Source organism: Desmodus rotundus, chromosome 11 (assembly GCF_022682495.2).
Source record: "Desmodus rotundus isolate HL8 chromosome 11, HLdesRot8A.1, whole genome shotgun sequence".
Taxonomy (NCBI): domain Eukaryota; kingdom Metazoa; phylum Chordata; class Mammalia; order Chiroptera; family Phyllostomidae; genus Desmodus; species Desmodus rotundus.
The window spans coordinates 1,251,295-1,267,181 of record NC_071397.1 but is presented as its reverse complement, the minus strand read 5'-3'; the positions used below and the strand labels follow the sequence as shown (position 1 = coordinate 1,267,181).

General features: G+C 57.7%; 2 protein-coding genes across 5 annotated transcripts; one reads left to right on the top strand and one right to left on the bottom strand.

Moving 5' to 3' along the window:
- Positions 1 to 10: 10 nt before the first annotated feature.
- On the bottom strand, positions 11 to 9,720 carry SKIC2 (SKI2 subunit of superkiller complex). 3 transcript variants are annotated; one of them, XM_053913909.1, is made up of 28 exons: positions 9,652 to 9,720; positions 9,471 to 9,574; positions 8,771 to 8,880; positions 8,555 to 8,672; positions 8,349 to 8,463; positions 8,171 to 8,245; positions 7,822 to 7,875; positions 7,536 to 7,726; positions 7,241 to 7,369; positions 6,884 to 7,029; positions 6,369 to 6,515; positions 6,179 to 6,263; positions 5,890 to 5,996; positions 5,433 to 5,579; positions 5,258 to 5,354; positions 4,866 to 5,078; positions 4,673 to 4,783; positions 3,247 to 3,477; positions 2,748 to 2,885; positions 2,452 to 2,589; positions 2,209 to 2,313; positions 1,772 to 1,919; positions 1,551 to 1,677; positions 1,207 to 1,417; positions 960 to 1,070; positions 669 to 887; positions 343 to 483; positions 11 to 251 (listed from the first exon to the last, which is right to left on the bottom strand). In XM_053913909.1, the coding sequence occupies exons 1-28, from the start codon at positions 9,671 to 9,673 to the stop codon at positions 51 to 53; spliced, it is 3,741 nt and encodes a 1,246-aa protein (XP_053769884.1). In that variant the 5' UTR covers positions 9,674 to 9,720; the 3' UTR covers positions 11 to 50. The 3 variants fall into 3 exon arrangements, with proteins under 3 accessions (XP_053769884.1, XP_053769885.1, XP_053769886.1); XM_053913910.1 differs by having other exon boundaries at positions 8,771 to 8,849; positions 9,652 to 9,679; XM_053913911.1 differs by lacking the exon at positions 9,652 to 9,720 and having other exon boundaries at positions 8,771 to 9,078.
- NELFE (negative elongation factor complex member E) lies at positions 9,581 to 15,762 on the top strand. Of its 2 annotated transcripts, XM_024557581.3 has the most exons (12): positions 9,581 to 9,716; positions 9,872 to 9,952; positions 10,378 to 10,460; positions 11,832 to 11,901; positions 11,984 to 12,129; positions 12,584 to 12,658; positions 12,742 to 12,779; positions 12,965 to 13,236; positions 13,350 to 13,494; positions 13,630 to 13,684; positions 13,910 to 14,012; positions 15,595 to 15,762. In XM_024557581.3, the coding sequence occupies exons 3-12, from the start codon at positions 10,386 to 10,388 to the stop codon at positions 15,690 to 15,692; spliced, it is 1,077 nt and encodes a 358-aa protein (XP_024413349.1). In that variant the 5' UTR covers positions 9,581 to 9,716; positions 9,872 to 9,952; positions 10,378 to 10,385; the 3' UTR covers positions 15,693 to 15,762. The 2 variants fall into 2 exon arrangements, with proteins under 2 accessions (XP_024413349.1, XP_024413348.2); XM_024557580.3 differs by lacking the exons at positions 9,581 to 9,716; positions 9,872 to 9,952 and adding an exon at positions 9,959 to 10,071.
- The last annotated feature ends 125 nt before the right edge of the window (positions 15,763 to 15,887 follow it).

The following is a 15,887-nucleotide window of genomic DNA, read 5'->3' as shown; positions in this document are numbered from 1 at the left end:
ACACAGACGGTTTGCTGTTTTATTATTGCTGTTTTTTGCGTGGGAGTCGTTCACTGAGTGTAGAGGCTGGCTGCGAAGACGATGTCCCTCCGTAGCAGGGTGGCTGCCGTCTCCATCTTGGCACCCAACACAGGCTCACCTACCAGGCGGGCCGCCCCCCTCAATGACCGACACATCTCGGCCAGGCGCTGGATGCAGCGGACCACCAGGCCCTCAGGGGTCCCCGAGAGCCCCGCCAACTCAGAGAAGGGCTGTAGGGGGAGCAGGATGGGGACTGAATTTGATAAACCTGGGCAGCCTCTCCCCAGCCAGCTGTCTGCAAAACCCCAACCCGTTACTCACCATGCCCCGGGCCCACTCGTACACAACTCCAACGAGCCCAAAATTCAGCTCCCCTACAAATTCCTCCACTGTCTGGTTCAGGCCACAGGCCATCTGCACCTCACCAATCCGCCTGGCCACAGCCCGGACACGTTCCACTCCCTGCAGATGGGTACGGGCAGGTTAAGAACTGCCTTCCTGCTCCAGGACAAGGGAGGCTCAGATCCAGGAAGAAGCCACTCCAGCTCTTAGGAGTGCTCACAGGCTAGAGAGGTCACTCGGGAAAACCCAGGAGTGGGAGCTGGGAATGTGCAACCAGGGGAGGGAGAGGGGTGGGCGCCCCATACCTGTTTGAGGGTGCTTGGGAGCTGCTCCCCAGGGTCCCCAGGGCTCTGGCAGACCAGGCCAGAGAGCAGGGCTGCGATCTCCTCTGGCCGCAGGGCGCTCAGAGCGTTGTCAAACATGAGCTCAGTGAGGAGCAGCTCGTGGCTGCTCATGGCACAAGCCACCCGCCCTGCCAGCTTCACTGTGCCTGCCTCGTCCACATAGCCCAGGGTCCGGAGCACCTGGACGGAAGACGGGGGTGTTGGGAGCTGCCGCCCTCCCTCGCCAGCCCCTCCCCCTGCCAACACTCTCACCTGTACTCGCTGGTGGTACTCAGGGAGCAGCAGCAGCGACTGGTCCGACAGGAGGAAGCGCAGCCGCTCCATCTCCTTCTGTATCTGCATTCGCTCCCGCAGCTTCAGGTACTGCGGAGAGCCACAAGCAGGACTGGGTTAGCCTTCCTCTCGCCCTCTGCAGGGTCCTGAGAACCGGGGCTGAGATGGGGTGGGCAGCCCACGGGGGCCCAGAGGAAAAGCTTCGAAGCTGGCATCCGGGCCCTACCTGGGTAGGGAAGCGGGGGCTGTGCACACACCGAGCCTCCCGGATCAGCTCCTCCAGCTTCCGGGCACGGAGCCCACACTCGACCACCGCCATGTCCTTCAGCTGCAAGTCGTTGACGGGGTCCAGGGTAGGGGGCCCTGCCGGGTGGGCCTGAGACAGGCGCAGCAGCTCCTGGACAGCAGTGGTCACGGCCGCAACAGGAGGGTCCTGCCTGAGGAAGGGGTAGGTCCTGAGACTTCTCTTCCACAAGAGCCCCCTCAGTCTGGGGGAGACCCCCCCAGCCACACGGGCCACTCCGCGTAATACAGTCCCGTCCCGGGAAAACGGCTTCCCCAGCATCTAACTTAAACTTCAGTTGCTGCCTCCTGCTGAAGTCCTCCAAGATCTTCTCTCCATTCACCCGGAGCACTTTGGTGGTGATGGCAGCCACGTCTCTGGGCTGAAGCTTGGCCACAGTGTGGTCACAGGGCCCTGTGACGAGGGAAGGTCAGGGTCAGGCCTCACCGTGAACCCCGGTGTCCCGCCTGTACTGATGTTGGGGAACTGAACCCCAGCCCAGTCTCACCTTCGGGCAGGAACAGCTTGAACCCCACAAGGTCATCTGGGTAGGGCACACCTGGGGAGGCCGAGCCCCTCTCCCGCGGGTCCTCAGGCGTGGCCTTATCACACAAGACCAGGGTGGTGAATGACCTGCTGCTGGAGTTTGAGGAGACCTAGGGGAAGTGGGAGATGCCAAGACAGGGTGACGTGAGGGGTGGACGACGAAGTTAGACACCAGATCCCCACCTTCGGGCAGGGATCACGGAGCGCCGCACAGAGCCCACCAGTGTAGACTGGCAACCAAGTCACACAATCAGAGCAGACAGGGTGGGGAGGGGCACGTGGAGGAGGGCCAGGAAGTGGGCAGGAAGTGGGGGTGATGGGAAGGATGGCAAGAGGGGAAACCGAGAGCACAGCCGAGTGACCTGCCCCGCCCTCTGGGGTCCAGGCTCCCCTCGCCACCTGCAGGATCACGCCCAGTGCATTGTGATGCTCCTGATTCTTCACGACCACCACCCGTCCAGCTGAGAGCGATTTCAGCCCATTCACAGACTCCATGACACGCCGCTGAAGAGCACAGATACGCACCAAAGGGACATAGGAGAAGGTGTCGGGGGTGCCAGCACGAGGTTCGGGAGTAAGCAGCGTTGCCGCCTTCCTTCCCTCCTCCCCTTCCCTCCTCCGTCACACCGACGACCGGCTCACCTGGACCAGGCTCCGGGTCTCCGTCAGTTCCTCTCCCCACATGTAGTACTCGAGCAGGTCGGCCAGCTGGCCCGTCAGGTCGGGTTCCTCTAAGGCCTCCAGCTTCTTGGTTAGTTCAGCGAGAGCCTGTTCATGGGCCTGAGCAGATGTGGGGCAGGTGCAAAGCGAGTCTCCAGGCTCAGCCTGCCACACCCCCACCTGCACCCCACTGGCCTCTATAGACCACCGACCTCTTCCTCGCCTGGCTTCCCTTACCGGACACCCAGCCTGGTATACTGGTCGCCCTGACCCCTCACCGTGCTGTCCTTGCGAGAGGGAAACTCCGAGAAGCTCCTCTTCATCATGTCTTCCACCCTGAGGGCATCCACCCGCAGCAGGTTGAGGATCATGGTGTACGTGAGGCGGAACTGGGACTGCAGCTGTGACGGCTTGCCCTGTGTGCATGTGGCGGGGGGGGGGGGGCCAGGATGGGTCAACCACCCCCCAGCCAGCCCTCTGCAGACTGGCTCTTCCCCCAGCACAGACAGTCCCAGCTCTGGAGCCATGGGACCCCAGACAAACTGCCTGCTCACCTCCTCTCCAAACCAAGGGAGCAAAACTAAGTAACAGATTTGCAAAGGGCCTCCTAGCTCCACTCCATACTCACAGTAGGAAAGCTAGAGGTGAGACTGGGTCTCCCCCTTGGGATTTGCTCACTCTACCTTGGCTTCTCCCAGGCGAAAGGAGAGGGGAAGGGGGTTGGAGAGAGAGAATCCAGCTGGGGCCCTCCGGCTTTGCCCACACTGCCCGGCTCACCGTCATCATTCGGTGCAGGTCCGCCATCTCGGGCACCCGGCCCTTGCAGAGCAGGATAACGGTGCCTGTGGGGTCCAGGCCCCTCCGGCCTGCCCTGCCCGCCATCTGCACGTACTCCCCAGGGAGCAGGTCCCGGAAGGTGGAGCCGTCGTGCTTGCGCATGGAGTCAAACACCACCGTTCGGGCCGGCATGTTCACACCCATGGCAAAGGTCTCAGTGGCGAACAGGACCTGGGACGCGGGGAAGAGGATCAGCAAAGGGGCTACACACGGACACCCAGCACACCTTACTCTGTACCAAGGCTACCTGGCACCATCCAGGTTAATCCGCAGAAGCCCATTTAACTCTCCAGGCAAAACTTTGGAGTAGGGACTATCGTTTCCCTCATTTTATTGATTATGCTGCCCATTTATTTCTTTGCACCCCCACGTCCCACTTCCACACCCGCACCGTCAGTTACCCAAGGTCTTTGAGTGTCTTTGTGTGTGAATGCCCCCTTGTCTTGTGTGTGTGTGACCTGCACCTCACATGAAAGGCATTTACAGATCCCTTGTCTGCTCGCTGCTTTTCCTCCACGTCGGGTTTTCGGCATCCACCCGTTCCTGTGGTTGCACCTAATCCCTGTGCAACCTGTGCACTCCGTGGGGTGCCTGCCCTACAGCTCCCCACCTGCTCTCCCGGTGAAGGGCACCTCAGGACCACCACCGACACCCTGCCACAAGACTGGAGCCGACAAAGGAAGAGCGGACACACTCCACCGTGGACCAGGGTGAGACCTTCTCTGCAGTTTACACTCAGGAATGGAATTGAGGGTCAGAGAGTATGTTATCCTTACCTAAGGAACGCCAGGGCACCCCTGTGTGAGAGTTCCTGTCGTGCTGTACAGGTGGACCTCGCTTTACTGCATTTCAATACTGCACTCCAATCAACGTGGAGGCAAGGGCCTCCCCCAGCACAAAGATTGCAATTCACTGAAGGCTCAGGAGACGGTGAGCATTTTTTCACCGTATTCCCTAATTAAAGTGCGACACTGCTTTTAGATATAATGCTACTGTACCTTTAACCGAGCACAGTACGGCGTAAACCTAACTTTCATACGTACTGAGAAACCAAAAACTCTGTTTAAGGAGGCATCACTTTGTGGTGGTCTGGAACCAAGCCCGCAGTACCCCTGAGGTCTGCCTGTAGTCCCCTACGGCTTTGGCGACACCTGGCATTAGCCAGTTCCCTAGGTTTTATCAGTTTATCACTGTAGAGCCCTGCAGGCACGTCAATTTGCATCTTTCAGCTAACGCATATGCTTGCTGGCTTTTTGGGTTTCTCTTCTGAATGCAACCCCACTTTAAGACGGGAAACATAGAGCTCAGGGAAATCAAGTAATTGCAAACGATCCCGCAGGGGGACAGAGCAGGGCAGCGCGGGCACCTTGACCAGGCCGCGGCTGAAAAGCATCTCCACGATCTCCTTGAGGACGGGCAGGATGCCGCTGTGGTGCACGCCCAGGCCGCGGTGCAGGAGCTCTGACATGTGCAGGACCTGCGGGCAGCCGAGAGGCCGTGCTCGGGCGGGCGCGCGGGGTGCGGCACCCACTCCCCCAGTTTCCGTGCCCCCTCCATACCTGGGGCAGCTGGCGGTCAGAGCCACGGAGGCGAGCAAGGCAGCGCTGCAGAAAGAGGTGAATCTCGCTCTTCTCTGAACTTGTGGTGAGGTCAAGGGAGGTGAGGCCCGCAGCCTGCTCATCACAGCGGCCCCGGGAGAAGGTAAACACCACCACGGGCAGCTGCGCGCGGCGGCGGAGGGAAGCCAGTAGGGACAGGTACACACCTCGGTCCTGGGAAGTGCGAAGGGACAGAGGTGGAGTCCCTGACGCAGCGGGGTCCGGGGGCGGGGGGGGGGGGGGGGGGGGGGGGTGAAAGACTGTCAGGCTGGGTGAAGCTCAAAGCTCACTTGCCGTCCCCAGGGGACGAGAGAGGAGACGAGAGGACAGGTGTAAAGCCTGCCGGTCCTGACCTGTGCTGGGCCCCCCTGGTGCATGGGCTGCTTGGCCCCAAAGGTCTGGGCGTGTCTGCTCATCCTCTCCTTCTTGGCCTCCACAGCTGCATAGTACCTGAGGTGCACGAAGGCGGCCGTCACGGTCACACCCAGCCAGGCCCAGCCCTGACCCTCCCCTGCACCTCCAGCCTACCCCTTTGTGTGGAAGGCACCCTGGGAGTCCAGCAACAGGAAGAGTTCGTCCTGGGTCTTGGGACTGTTCCCCGTGAAGAGGTAATGCTCCAGGGGCACGGGGCGTGCGACCGTGCTGATCACGTAGATGTGACGGCGCTTCAGGCGTCTGAGTGGGAAGGAAACAGCAGGTCAGGGATGGCAGTGTGGAAGGAGCGACCTGCCTCCCCTCCCACCTTCCTGCTTCTGGCCTCACCAGACTTTTCTGAGAGCCCGACTGGAAGGCTGTGCCTGTCGTCATCCCTCTCGGCATGCAAAATGGTCTGGGCCCGAGTGGGCCGTGTGCCCCAGCCCCACCCCGTCCTCCTCCCTCCCCCACCCTTTCTGAGGCTGTTTCTGCTGTGGCGGTCTCACCCCCCACCCCAATCAAGGAAGACCACAGCCGCTTTTACCCAAGCACCCCAGGACGCACACCTCACCCGATCCAGTCAGCGAATTCAAGGGCGTTGGGGACAGTGGCACTCAGAAGGATGACGGAGACGTGTTCGGGGAGCATGATGAGCACCTCCTCCCATACGACCCCACGCTGGGCACAGAGAGGGAAGGCAAGTCACGGGTGGCTCGGAGGCACTGCCCTTCTGCTCCTAGGCTCCCGTGGAGGGCAAAGGAGGCAGTACTGTTTCAGGGCGTGTGGAAGAGGGGCTGCTGGACTAGTCCCACAGGAAAGGATTCCTGGGTGCAGGGCCCCACGGACCTCACGCCCCTCACCTCGGCGTCGTTGATATAGTGAACCTCGTCAAAGATGACCCACTCCAGGTCCCGGATGACATCTGAGCCACTGTAGAGCATGGAGCTGGGGAGAAGAGATGGAAGGCTGGCTTCCCGGGCTCCTGCCTCCACCAGCTCAGCCTCACCTTCCTGACCGAAAGCCCACCCGTGCCGAGTGCCCATCTCTCACCGAAGGATCTCTGTCGTCATGATGAGGCAAGAGGCCTCAGAGTGCAGCTGTACGTCCCCCGTGAGCAGCCCCACGTCCCCAAACGTGTTTCGGAAGTCTCGGAACTTCTGGTTACTCAGAGCCTTGATGGGCGAAGTGTAGATGGTGCTGAGAAGGGGGCGTGAAGTGAGCCAGTCTCTCCGTACAGACGGTGGTCAGCACCCCCTCTCCCACCCCGAGCCCTCCCAGCAGCACCCAGCAGAGCTCAGGTGCCCCTGTTCTTCCCCTGAACTGCCCTCATTCCCCTTCGTGACGTGACCCCAGGAAAATTCTGTCCCACAACCCCTTCCTGAACTAAATTCACACAGGTCATTCTTCTAAACTCTCTCCCCGCACCTTCTCCTGGCTTCCCAGGCCCCTCTCAGTTCCTCCCCCAAATCTCCCAACTAAAAGATGAGGTAAGGACGTGGGAAGAGAGGAGACTTAGAAAGGATGCAGGAGAAAGCAGGGATGGCTGAGGCAGGGAAGCGCCGTACCGCGTCATGTGCTTCTGGGCAAGGGCGATGGCGTATTCAGCCACAACGGTCTTCCCTGCGGACGTGTGAGCCGCAACAAAGACTGAGTTGTGCCGTTCCAAGTGCAGGATGGCCTGTTTCTGGAATACATCAGGCTCGAATGGCCACTGAGAGAGAGAGAAATGGATGAGGACTAAGGGAGGGAGGGGAGAGGGGCCTTCCTACCTCTCATGGGGCCTGCAGGGCAGTGGGGAGAAGGCCAGAGGGGGTGAGGCTGGGACTGAGGTCCAAGCCTGCCTGGAATGCACCTGGCCTCTGGCGAGGAGAGAAGACGAAGCGGTGGGCTGGGACTGGGCTGTGAGGGCTGGGTCACACTACCTGGAAGGCCGGCTGGGGAATGAGGCGGTAGAAGTCACCAACAGGGGTGGTGACATCTACAGGAATGGCCCACTGCTCCTGAGAAAGGGTTTTGGGGGGCTCTAGGGAGGATGCAACTGTGGAGGCTTCCTGGAAAAGTAAGGGGTAGGAGGGATAAATACATAGTCAGAAAGTTCTCCATTACTGCTGCTCCCAAAAGATGCTCCGGTCTTCCCCTTAGCTCCAACCAAGCCAGCCCACCCTCCTGGTGGCAAGACCCCCTTCTTTCCTATTTTGACTGCCCAGAAGCACCAACCTTCAACACCAGGTCCTCCAAGCTGCTTGCTCGGGCCAAGGGAGCACTACAGGCAGAGGCCGTAACAGTGTCCCCTCTGTTAGCTCCTGGCTGTCCCATTGCCTCTTTCTCATCGTCATCGCCGCCACCCAGATCGAGGGGCTCCAGCAGACGGCTGAGGCTGAGCAACCCAGGAGCTGGAGCTGGGCGACCTGAGGAGCAAGGCAGAACGGGAGACCCGGCCATGTCCACCTCTGTTCTACCAGAGAAAGGCACCATTTCTCCGTACCCCCATCTCCAAACTCACCCTTTGGTGCAAAGTCCACACCTTTCTTGAAGCCAGGTGGAACAGTGAGAAGATCTGGAGGACAGGGACAGAGAAGGTCAGGCCCACCGCACACTACTGTACAGGTCGTCCGCTACATAAGCCTGAAGGATACCATTCACACACAGTATATAGGCTTTGTAGCTGGGGACGGCCATAGCAATTCGCCAACACAGAAGAGTAAAGGTTGTCATGGAAGGCGGACCTTTTCCTAATTTGCTCAAAGGCCGGGAAGGACTACCAGCAGCCCAGTGATGGGCCTGGGCCCCTCATCCTGAAGGCCCAGACTTGGAGCCCTGCCTCCTAAGGGCCCATCCTGGCACCACCTCACCTGTCTCAAAGTCTATCTCCTCCTCAGCTTCCTCCCGAGTGCTCAGATCTGTCACGGTGGGCTCATCCATTCCACCTGGGACAAGTCGGACACACAAGGATTCACGAGGGCTGATACGGGGACCCTTCCCGGAGACTGAGAGCTCCCTCCCCTACAGTCCCGTTTCCACAAGAGTCACCTGGCCAGAAAGGGTATTGTGTTGGATTCCCCCACAGGGACTGGGAGCTGGGCCCTGGTGGCCGGCGGAGAGACAAGGAGGTCGTGGCTGACAGGTCTGTATTCTCCAGCAAGACCTGAGGCAAGAGGTCAGAGCCCCAGTGAGGCTGATCTTGCCCCTGACCCTCCTTTTCCCAACTCTGCTTCTCGTGGCCCCTGCTCTCTTACCTCCTTGTAGCCCAGTATGTGGCCCGTGGTTGGGTGTCTTTGGGCTTGTAGGTCAGAGGGGACCGGGGCCCCCAGTACAGCAAGGAGAGACCAGGGATCCATCTTCCTCTGCCACTTTCTGGAGAAAAGGAAGTGGTTTTCAAACCCTCTTTCTCCCGTGTCTCAGCTTCCTTCAGGGGCCCGTCTCCCTAGTCCAAGCCCCTCCAGACGCCTCACCGAGCTGAGTGTTCCAGGCCATGCAGAGGCAGCCAGGCTGGAGATGACAAAAACAATTGCTCTGCTTCTTGCTGCAGATCTGGGGCACAGGGAAGGAGGCTGTGGGGAAGCTGGAACAAGGGCAAGATGAGAGAACGTGACGGGACTCATGTTGAGGTCAGAAGCAGTCGATGTCCCAGACCGACGGTGGCAATCAAAGGGCAGCCACGTTTCCCAAAGGCTGTAATGCTTTACAGGACAATCGGCCGGCTACCGAGTCACCACAGGCACTGGTTAATAATACAGGTCTCCGGTTTCAGAATCTGGGGCTGAACGGAAGAATCTGTATTTTAAAAAAGCCCTCCCCCTCCCCCCACTAATTATGAGGCACACTTAAATTTGAGAATCCCTGGCTTTAGGAAAAAGGGTCCCAGACCTAAAGATGAAGAGTCAGGGGCTCAAAGGCTAGCATCTCAGCCCCCAATGAGATGAGAAGAGACTTTTGCAAGAGTAGTTCTGGGGGCTAAGGTATCGCCGGCGCTCCCTGCTGGTCCTGACCGGGAGGGCTCTGACCCACAGCAGGTCCACTATCCTGGCATCTGTCCTGCCCCAGTCCAGGCCCGGATGACAGGTGTCCAGAGAGAAAAGTGGGTCATACTAGATTCTACTGTAAGGTTTTAAGCTTCATGCGGGTCAAAGGTTAGGGTCAAAAGTCATTTACGGTGCTCTCTGGAGGCCCAGGTATATTGAGCAGCTCCCAGCGCCCACTGCATCCCAGCTCCACAGCCCGAAGAGGCAGGTCCAGGGGATCTGAGGGAGGTAGCACTACGAGAGAAAGATCAGGGGTCAGAAATCAAGGGATGATTCCTGCCTATTCCTTTGTTCCACCCCCTCCCCCTCACCGAGTCGCTCCCTCTCCATCATCTTGGAGCCACAGCAGCCCGGAAGTGCAGCAAGGAGCCTTGCGGTAAGCCCCGCCCCCGAAAGGGCGGAAGTGAAGGCGACTTCCGCCATACCCACCCACCCCCGAGTGTGGACAATTGCTACGGAGGAGCGGCCTTAAACGAGTAAAAGGCCGGGCGGAAGTGCCTTCGCCTTGGTTACCGCGTTTTCCGCCCCTAGTGCGTCATCGCTCTGAGCCAGCGATCCGCTGCCTGCGCGGGCACCGCGCGAGACCTTGGGCCCAGGTTGACACCCCCTCAAGTAAGGCCTTCTCTTTCTCACCCTCCGTCCCTTTTTGTCCGAGCTCTTTCCTCTCTTCTTCTCTCTTACGTTGTTCTGAGAGCGCTGCGCGGGTTCCACTGTCTCCTCTGCAGTTCGGGGTTAGTTGCCATACTAACTCCACTGGGGATAGGGGGCTTTTGGTGCCATCATCTTGGCGACGGAGAGGGTGTTTCTCCCCGGTCCACGTAGTACCCCAAGCCGCTGGTGTCTGTGATTCCTAGCGAGAAAGGAATGCTGATTGACCCCCACGAGCGGGGGCTTGGACGGCAGCCTAGCTTAATTAAGCAAGGGGTAGGGAGAAGCGATACACAGGAGTGAGCAGGCCCAGAGGGCTGGGGTTGGGTACAGTGGATCCTGGGTGGTGACCGTGGAGAAAGATGTCTTGGGCCCTGCCCCTGAACCAGGAGCCACCATGTTGGTGATACCCCCTGGACTGAGCGAGGAGGAGGAGGCCCTGCAGAAGAAGTTCAACAAACTGAAGAAAAAGGTGAGGGAGTGTGTGGGGGCCTGGCCCAATCTTTCACAGACTCTGCGCTCTGAGACCACTTGGGGTGAGTGTGAGGGATGGAGGGTTCTTCTGGTCACACCTGGAGACTGCCGCCTCTCAGTTGTGCACCTTGCCTCTTTCCTACTCAGTCTGCCATGGAGTCGTCTCCCTTCCCCACGCGTTTATCACCACCTCAAAGCTGGTGATCCCCACGTTAGGGTTTTCCAGTTCCATCTGATGTCTTGCTGATGAACTCCACCTATCCAAAACAAAGCTATCACCTTCCTACCTATTTTAATCTCGTTCCTTTTTTTTTAATCTTCCAAATATGGACTGACCACATTCAGTTCTCTTGTGTGTTTGAAATAAAAAATCTCAGCTCTGACTTCTCTATTTGCAGAGCTAAACATTTGCCAAGTCTTCTTGATTCTTTCTTGAAAGCAGTTCCTCCCATTCACTCTTTCCTGGGTATTCATTCCGTAAGTCAGGTCTTTGTCGACATTCACGTAGCCTGTTGTAATGGTCTCTAAGCAAGTTCCTTAGTGTTTTTTTTTTTTAAACAGCCTTCTTCACCCTTTTTAAAATGACCCATTGAAAACACAAGATTCTGTCCTTTTTCTCTAAACCCTTAAGGGGTTTCATTTGTCTGTAGAACAAAGCCTTAAGGTGGCATCCCTTTGTAGTAAAACAGAACTCTTCACTAGTCCCAAAACATGCATTCCAAGAGCCTTCTTACCTCTGCATTTTTGCCACCCTGTTTTCTTTGTTTGAAATGCCCTCTTTTCTCAGTCTCCGTTGTGCAGATTCTACCCAGGGTCCAGTTTAATAGCCATCTGATACCAGAAAATTTTACTTGCTCTCAAGTAGCTTTCACCTCTTGCAAACATTCTCAGCAATTTAGTCTCGTCATTTTACTTCTCAGGTTGTAAGCTTCTTGGGGGGGAGAAGAACTGTGTCTCATACTTTTGCATGTCCCTGTTATAAAGTAACGAATGGCGTGTTCTGTTACGCATACAGGGGATGGATGGATGAAGCCCCCAAGAAAGACACATAGGCTTATACTTACTTGCAGCTTATAACCTGGGGCTCTGGTCCACGATTGAACTCCTTGTCTTCACCTTCAAAAACATGATACTCTGGAAAGCCCTGGGTACCATGGTTTGGATGGCTTAGGTATCACTGGCACTGTAGGCGGTCCGGGGGCCCGTATGTAAGGGGCAGGGCTGCCTCAGTGAACCACTCCAGGGGCACCATCTGCATGGTCTTCTCTCAGAATGATGGACCCTGGAGTGATGTGCCCAGGGGCCTTGGGAAAGGATCTGGTCAGGCACTGGCCCTCACCAACCTCTCTGTTCTCATTCTTGTTCCCAGAAAAAGGCGTTGCTGGCTCTGAAGAAGCAAAGTAGCAGCAGCACAGCCAGCCAGGGCGGTGTCAAACGCTGTGAGTGCTAGGAAATGGGCAGCCTGGGGGCCGACCTTTCTCACAGCCGGCCAACACGATGCCTCTTTCCCCCGCCACTCAGCACTATCAGAGCAGCCCATCGTGGACACGGCCACCGCAACAGAGCAGGCAAAGCAGCTGGTGAAATCAGGAGCCATCAGTGCCATCAAGGCTGAGACCAAGAACTCGGGCTTCAAACGTTCTCGAACCCTAGAGGGGAAGCTAAAAGTAAGCACGAGCAGAGAGCTTGTCTAGGGAACCCTTGACTTCAGAGGGTGTCCCTCCAAGTCGGAATGGAGGTAGCTTTGGGGGAAGGCGATGCCTGTTCGATCACAGGCAGATGGCTCTGCACTTGGCTTGTCTCACAAGTGAGGAGAACGGGCGACCCCTGCACAGTCCGCCTGACTCCTGCTGTGGCTCCAGTCTGCGGGTTAGAGCCCGTGCATCGCACGTTCTCAGGAGTTAGACAGGCTGAAATGTCGTCGGGGCCTAGAAGTGTGTAGATAAACTGCATGCTTTGAGGAGATATTGGGGTCGTTTATTTAAAGCGCCATACAATCAAATAAGAAAAGTACGAAGGAATTAAAAGAAAAAAGAAAAGATAGGCCAGAGGAGGCTGAGGAGAAGGTGAGGGAAGAGGAACCCCTGCCCCCACACTGAGAAGGTCTCTTCCGCCCCCCAGGACCCCGAGAAGGGGCCGGCCCCTACTTTCCAGCCCTTCCAGAGGAGCATGTCTGCCGACGACGACCTGCAGGAGGTAACGGCCCGGCCCTCTGTGCCTGCGGGCGCCCACGTGCCAGCAGCTGGGTCGTCTGAACTGACACTTGGTCTCTTTTTCAGTTGTCCAGACGTCCCCAAAGGAAATCTCTGTATGAGAGGTTAGCAGTTTACAGATAGGGCTGGGTCCCCACAGGTGGTGGTGGGAGGGGCTCGCCACGTCCTCGGGAGGCATGGGGCTGGAATGGAAGGAGCTGAGGCTGCAGAGGGAGTGTGGAGTCCCCAGAGGGTCTGGGAAGACAAGGTAAAGGCCGCCTTTGATCGTCACTGCCTGTCTTTTCCCTAGCTTTGTGTCTTCCAGCGATCGGCTCCGGGAGCTGGGGGCAGACGGGGATGAGGCAGAAGGCCCCGGGGCTGGTGATGGTCTCCCTCGAAGCTTTGACTGGGGCTATGAAGAGCATGGTGGCACCCGCTCCTCAGTCTCCCCTCCCCGAAGCCGCAGCCGGGACCGCAGTCGTGAGCGGAACCGGGACAGGGACCGGGACAGGGACCGGGACCGAGACCGGGACAGAGACCGGGACAGAGACCGGGACCGAGAACGAGAGGGCCTTTTCCGCAGTGAGTTGGCTTGGCTGGTGGGAACGGGGACCTCGGATAGGCTTTAGGTGGCTCCAACTAAAGCGCACTCCTCAAGTGGAGGGTGAGACATGGTACGTCTTGTGATCCCACAGGGTCGGACTCCTTCCCTGAACGCCGGGCCCCCCGGAAGGGGAACACTCTCTACGTGTACGGGGAAGACATGACGCCCACCCTCCTCCGTGCGGCCTTCTCTCCCTTTGGAAACATCATCGACCTCTCCATGGACCCGCCCAGAAAGTAAGGGGGATAACCAGGCCAAGCGGTGAGGCCCGGCAGGAAGCCAGTGTGTCTCCAGCGGCTGGCGAGCACTGGGTGGGCTGGGTTCAGAAGAGCCCGCGAGCCCTCCACTAACCCTGTTTTCTCTCACCCCAGCTGTGCCTTCGTCACCTATGAAAAGATGGAGTCAGCAGATCAGGCCGTTGCTGAGGTTGGGATTTCCCAGACCGCTCCTCCCACCCCTCCTGCCATCCTCCTGCTTTCTCTCTAAAGTGCTGGGAGCCACCTCTCGACAGAATAGTCTCTCCCTACTCACACAGGAAACCTTATGTTCTCAGATTCCTGCTCAGTCTGCTCCTAGGATGGAAGCTCGTGGGAACCCTCCTTTGGTTTGTCTGTAATGTTCCCCCATCCTCTGCCCCCCCTTCCGCCCCAGCTTAACGGGACCCAGGTGGAGTCCGTGCAGCTCAAAGTCAGCATTGCCCGCAAACAGCCCATGCTGGACGCCGCCACCGGGAAGTCAGTCTGGGGCTCTCTTGGTAAGAACAGGGCTTCTCCTCCCTCGCCCTGGCCCCTGCCTCACAGCCCTTTTGTTTCTCTGCGTGTCCCCGGGTTCTCTAGAGGTCAGGGTTTGTGGGAGGCCGTGGGAATGGGAAGGAGAGCGGGCAGACCCTCTGCCAGTTGGAAGCAGGAGAAAGAAGAGAGAAAAGGGTTGAAAACAACTTCCAATAACTGACCAGGGAAGACGTGGAAGCAGGTCAAGTTCATGAGGAAGATGAACATTTCATGTGGCCTTGTTCATTTTGAGATGAAGTGTGGTAGGTTTTCTAAAATAAGCATTTGGAATAGGGATCTGGAACTCAGGCGTGAGGTGAGAAATGAAAGCAGATTAGTCATCTGCATCTCACGGTGGCTGCCAAATGACAGTATCGCTGGGGAGGAGAAACGACCCAGGACTGGGCTTGGGAAATGTGCGGGGAATACGGCAGGAAGCAGGGCTGTGTCCCTTGAGCCCCACCCGTCCCAGCTGTCCCGAGTGTTAGGCTGAAGTTGGTGCAGCGTGGTGTGGGGGTGACATGATGCCCACCTCCTCCCGTGGGGCCTTCTCTCCTTCTGGAAACACTGATACCAGGAGGGGTCTGGGCTGGGAGCAGCACTGGGGGACCTGGGCCACTGAAACCGAAGGACACCAGCTTTGAGAAGGGCGTGGCCAGCAGTGTCCAGCACAAAAATCCAAGAGATGGGAGCTGGTGTGGGGGCTCGCCCTAGCCCCAGAGTGGCAGGGATGGGGTCCTTGGAGATGGGGTGAAGAGACAGACACACTGGACACCGGGAGGGAAGAGGAAGAGGAAGGAAGACTCGAGGCTCGAGCAAGAGTGCTCAGGGCCAAAGCTATCCCCAGAGTGAGCTCTCTCCCTATTGATAGGGAGAGGGGCATTTCTCAACGTGAGTGGCCAACTTTAGCTGAGACAGGTTTTCCTGACAAAGTGGACAAAACAAGGGGTTCAGAGCAAGAGCAGCTTTCCAGATAAAAGGCCAACATGGCAGCAATGGGCTATAGGGATTTTCTTTTTTCTTTTTTTTTTTAAGACGGTGTTCGTTTATTTTTAGACAGAGGGGAAGGGAGGAAGAAAGAGAGGGAGAGAAACATCAGTGTGTGGGTGCCTCTCGCGCGTCCCCTACTGGGGACCTGGTCTGCAACCCAGGCATGTGCCCTGACTGGGAATCGAACCGGCTACCCTTTGGTTTGCAGGCTGGTGCTCAGTCCACTGAGCCACACCAGCCAGGGTGAGATTTTCTAATTTTTAATTTTTGATGTACGAACTAAAAGGATTAAGTAAGCAGCATTCACGTGTCAACAATAACATTTAGGAATTTTCTAAGAACAGAACATTGGTTACAGTATCCCCATGTGCCAAAGTAACAGCATGATACTCTGCCCCGCGGAAGATTTGGCAGCCCCGAGCCTAAGGGGCTAAAGGGAGACAGGCCATCCCGACCACCAGAGGGCAGCATAGAAAGCAGGCTTCCCAGGGTGGGGCGGGAGTGAGGTCAGACCAGGCCTGGGCTCTCACCAGTGCTCTCCTCCTGGCCTTAATGAGCCCTTTCCTTCCAACCTAGCCGTCCAGAACAGCCCTAAGGGCTGCCACCGGGACAAAAGGACCCAGATTGTCTACAGTGACGACGTCTACAAGGAGAACCTTGTGGACGGCTTCTAGTTACGGAGCTGGGCTTCTTGTGCCTGTCTGCCCCACACCGGTCTCAGTAAAACACTGAGGTGGAAGCTCACACATCTCCCTCCGCCTCTGGTTTTTCAGCACTGGGGATTGCGGTTGGACCTTTCAGAACGGCGCTCCGACCTGCTTTGCTTTGTGACAAGGGGGCCGGTGCGCACTCCCCGCTCCCTCACCCCA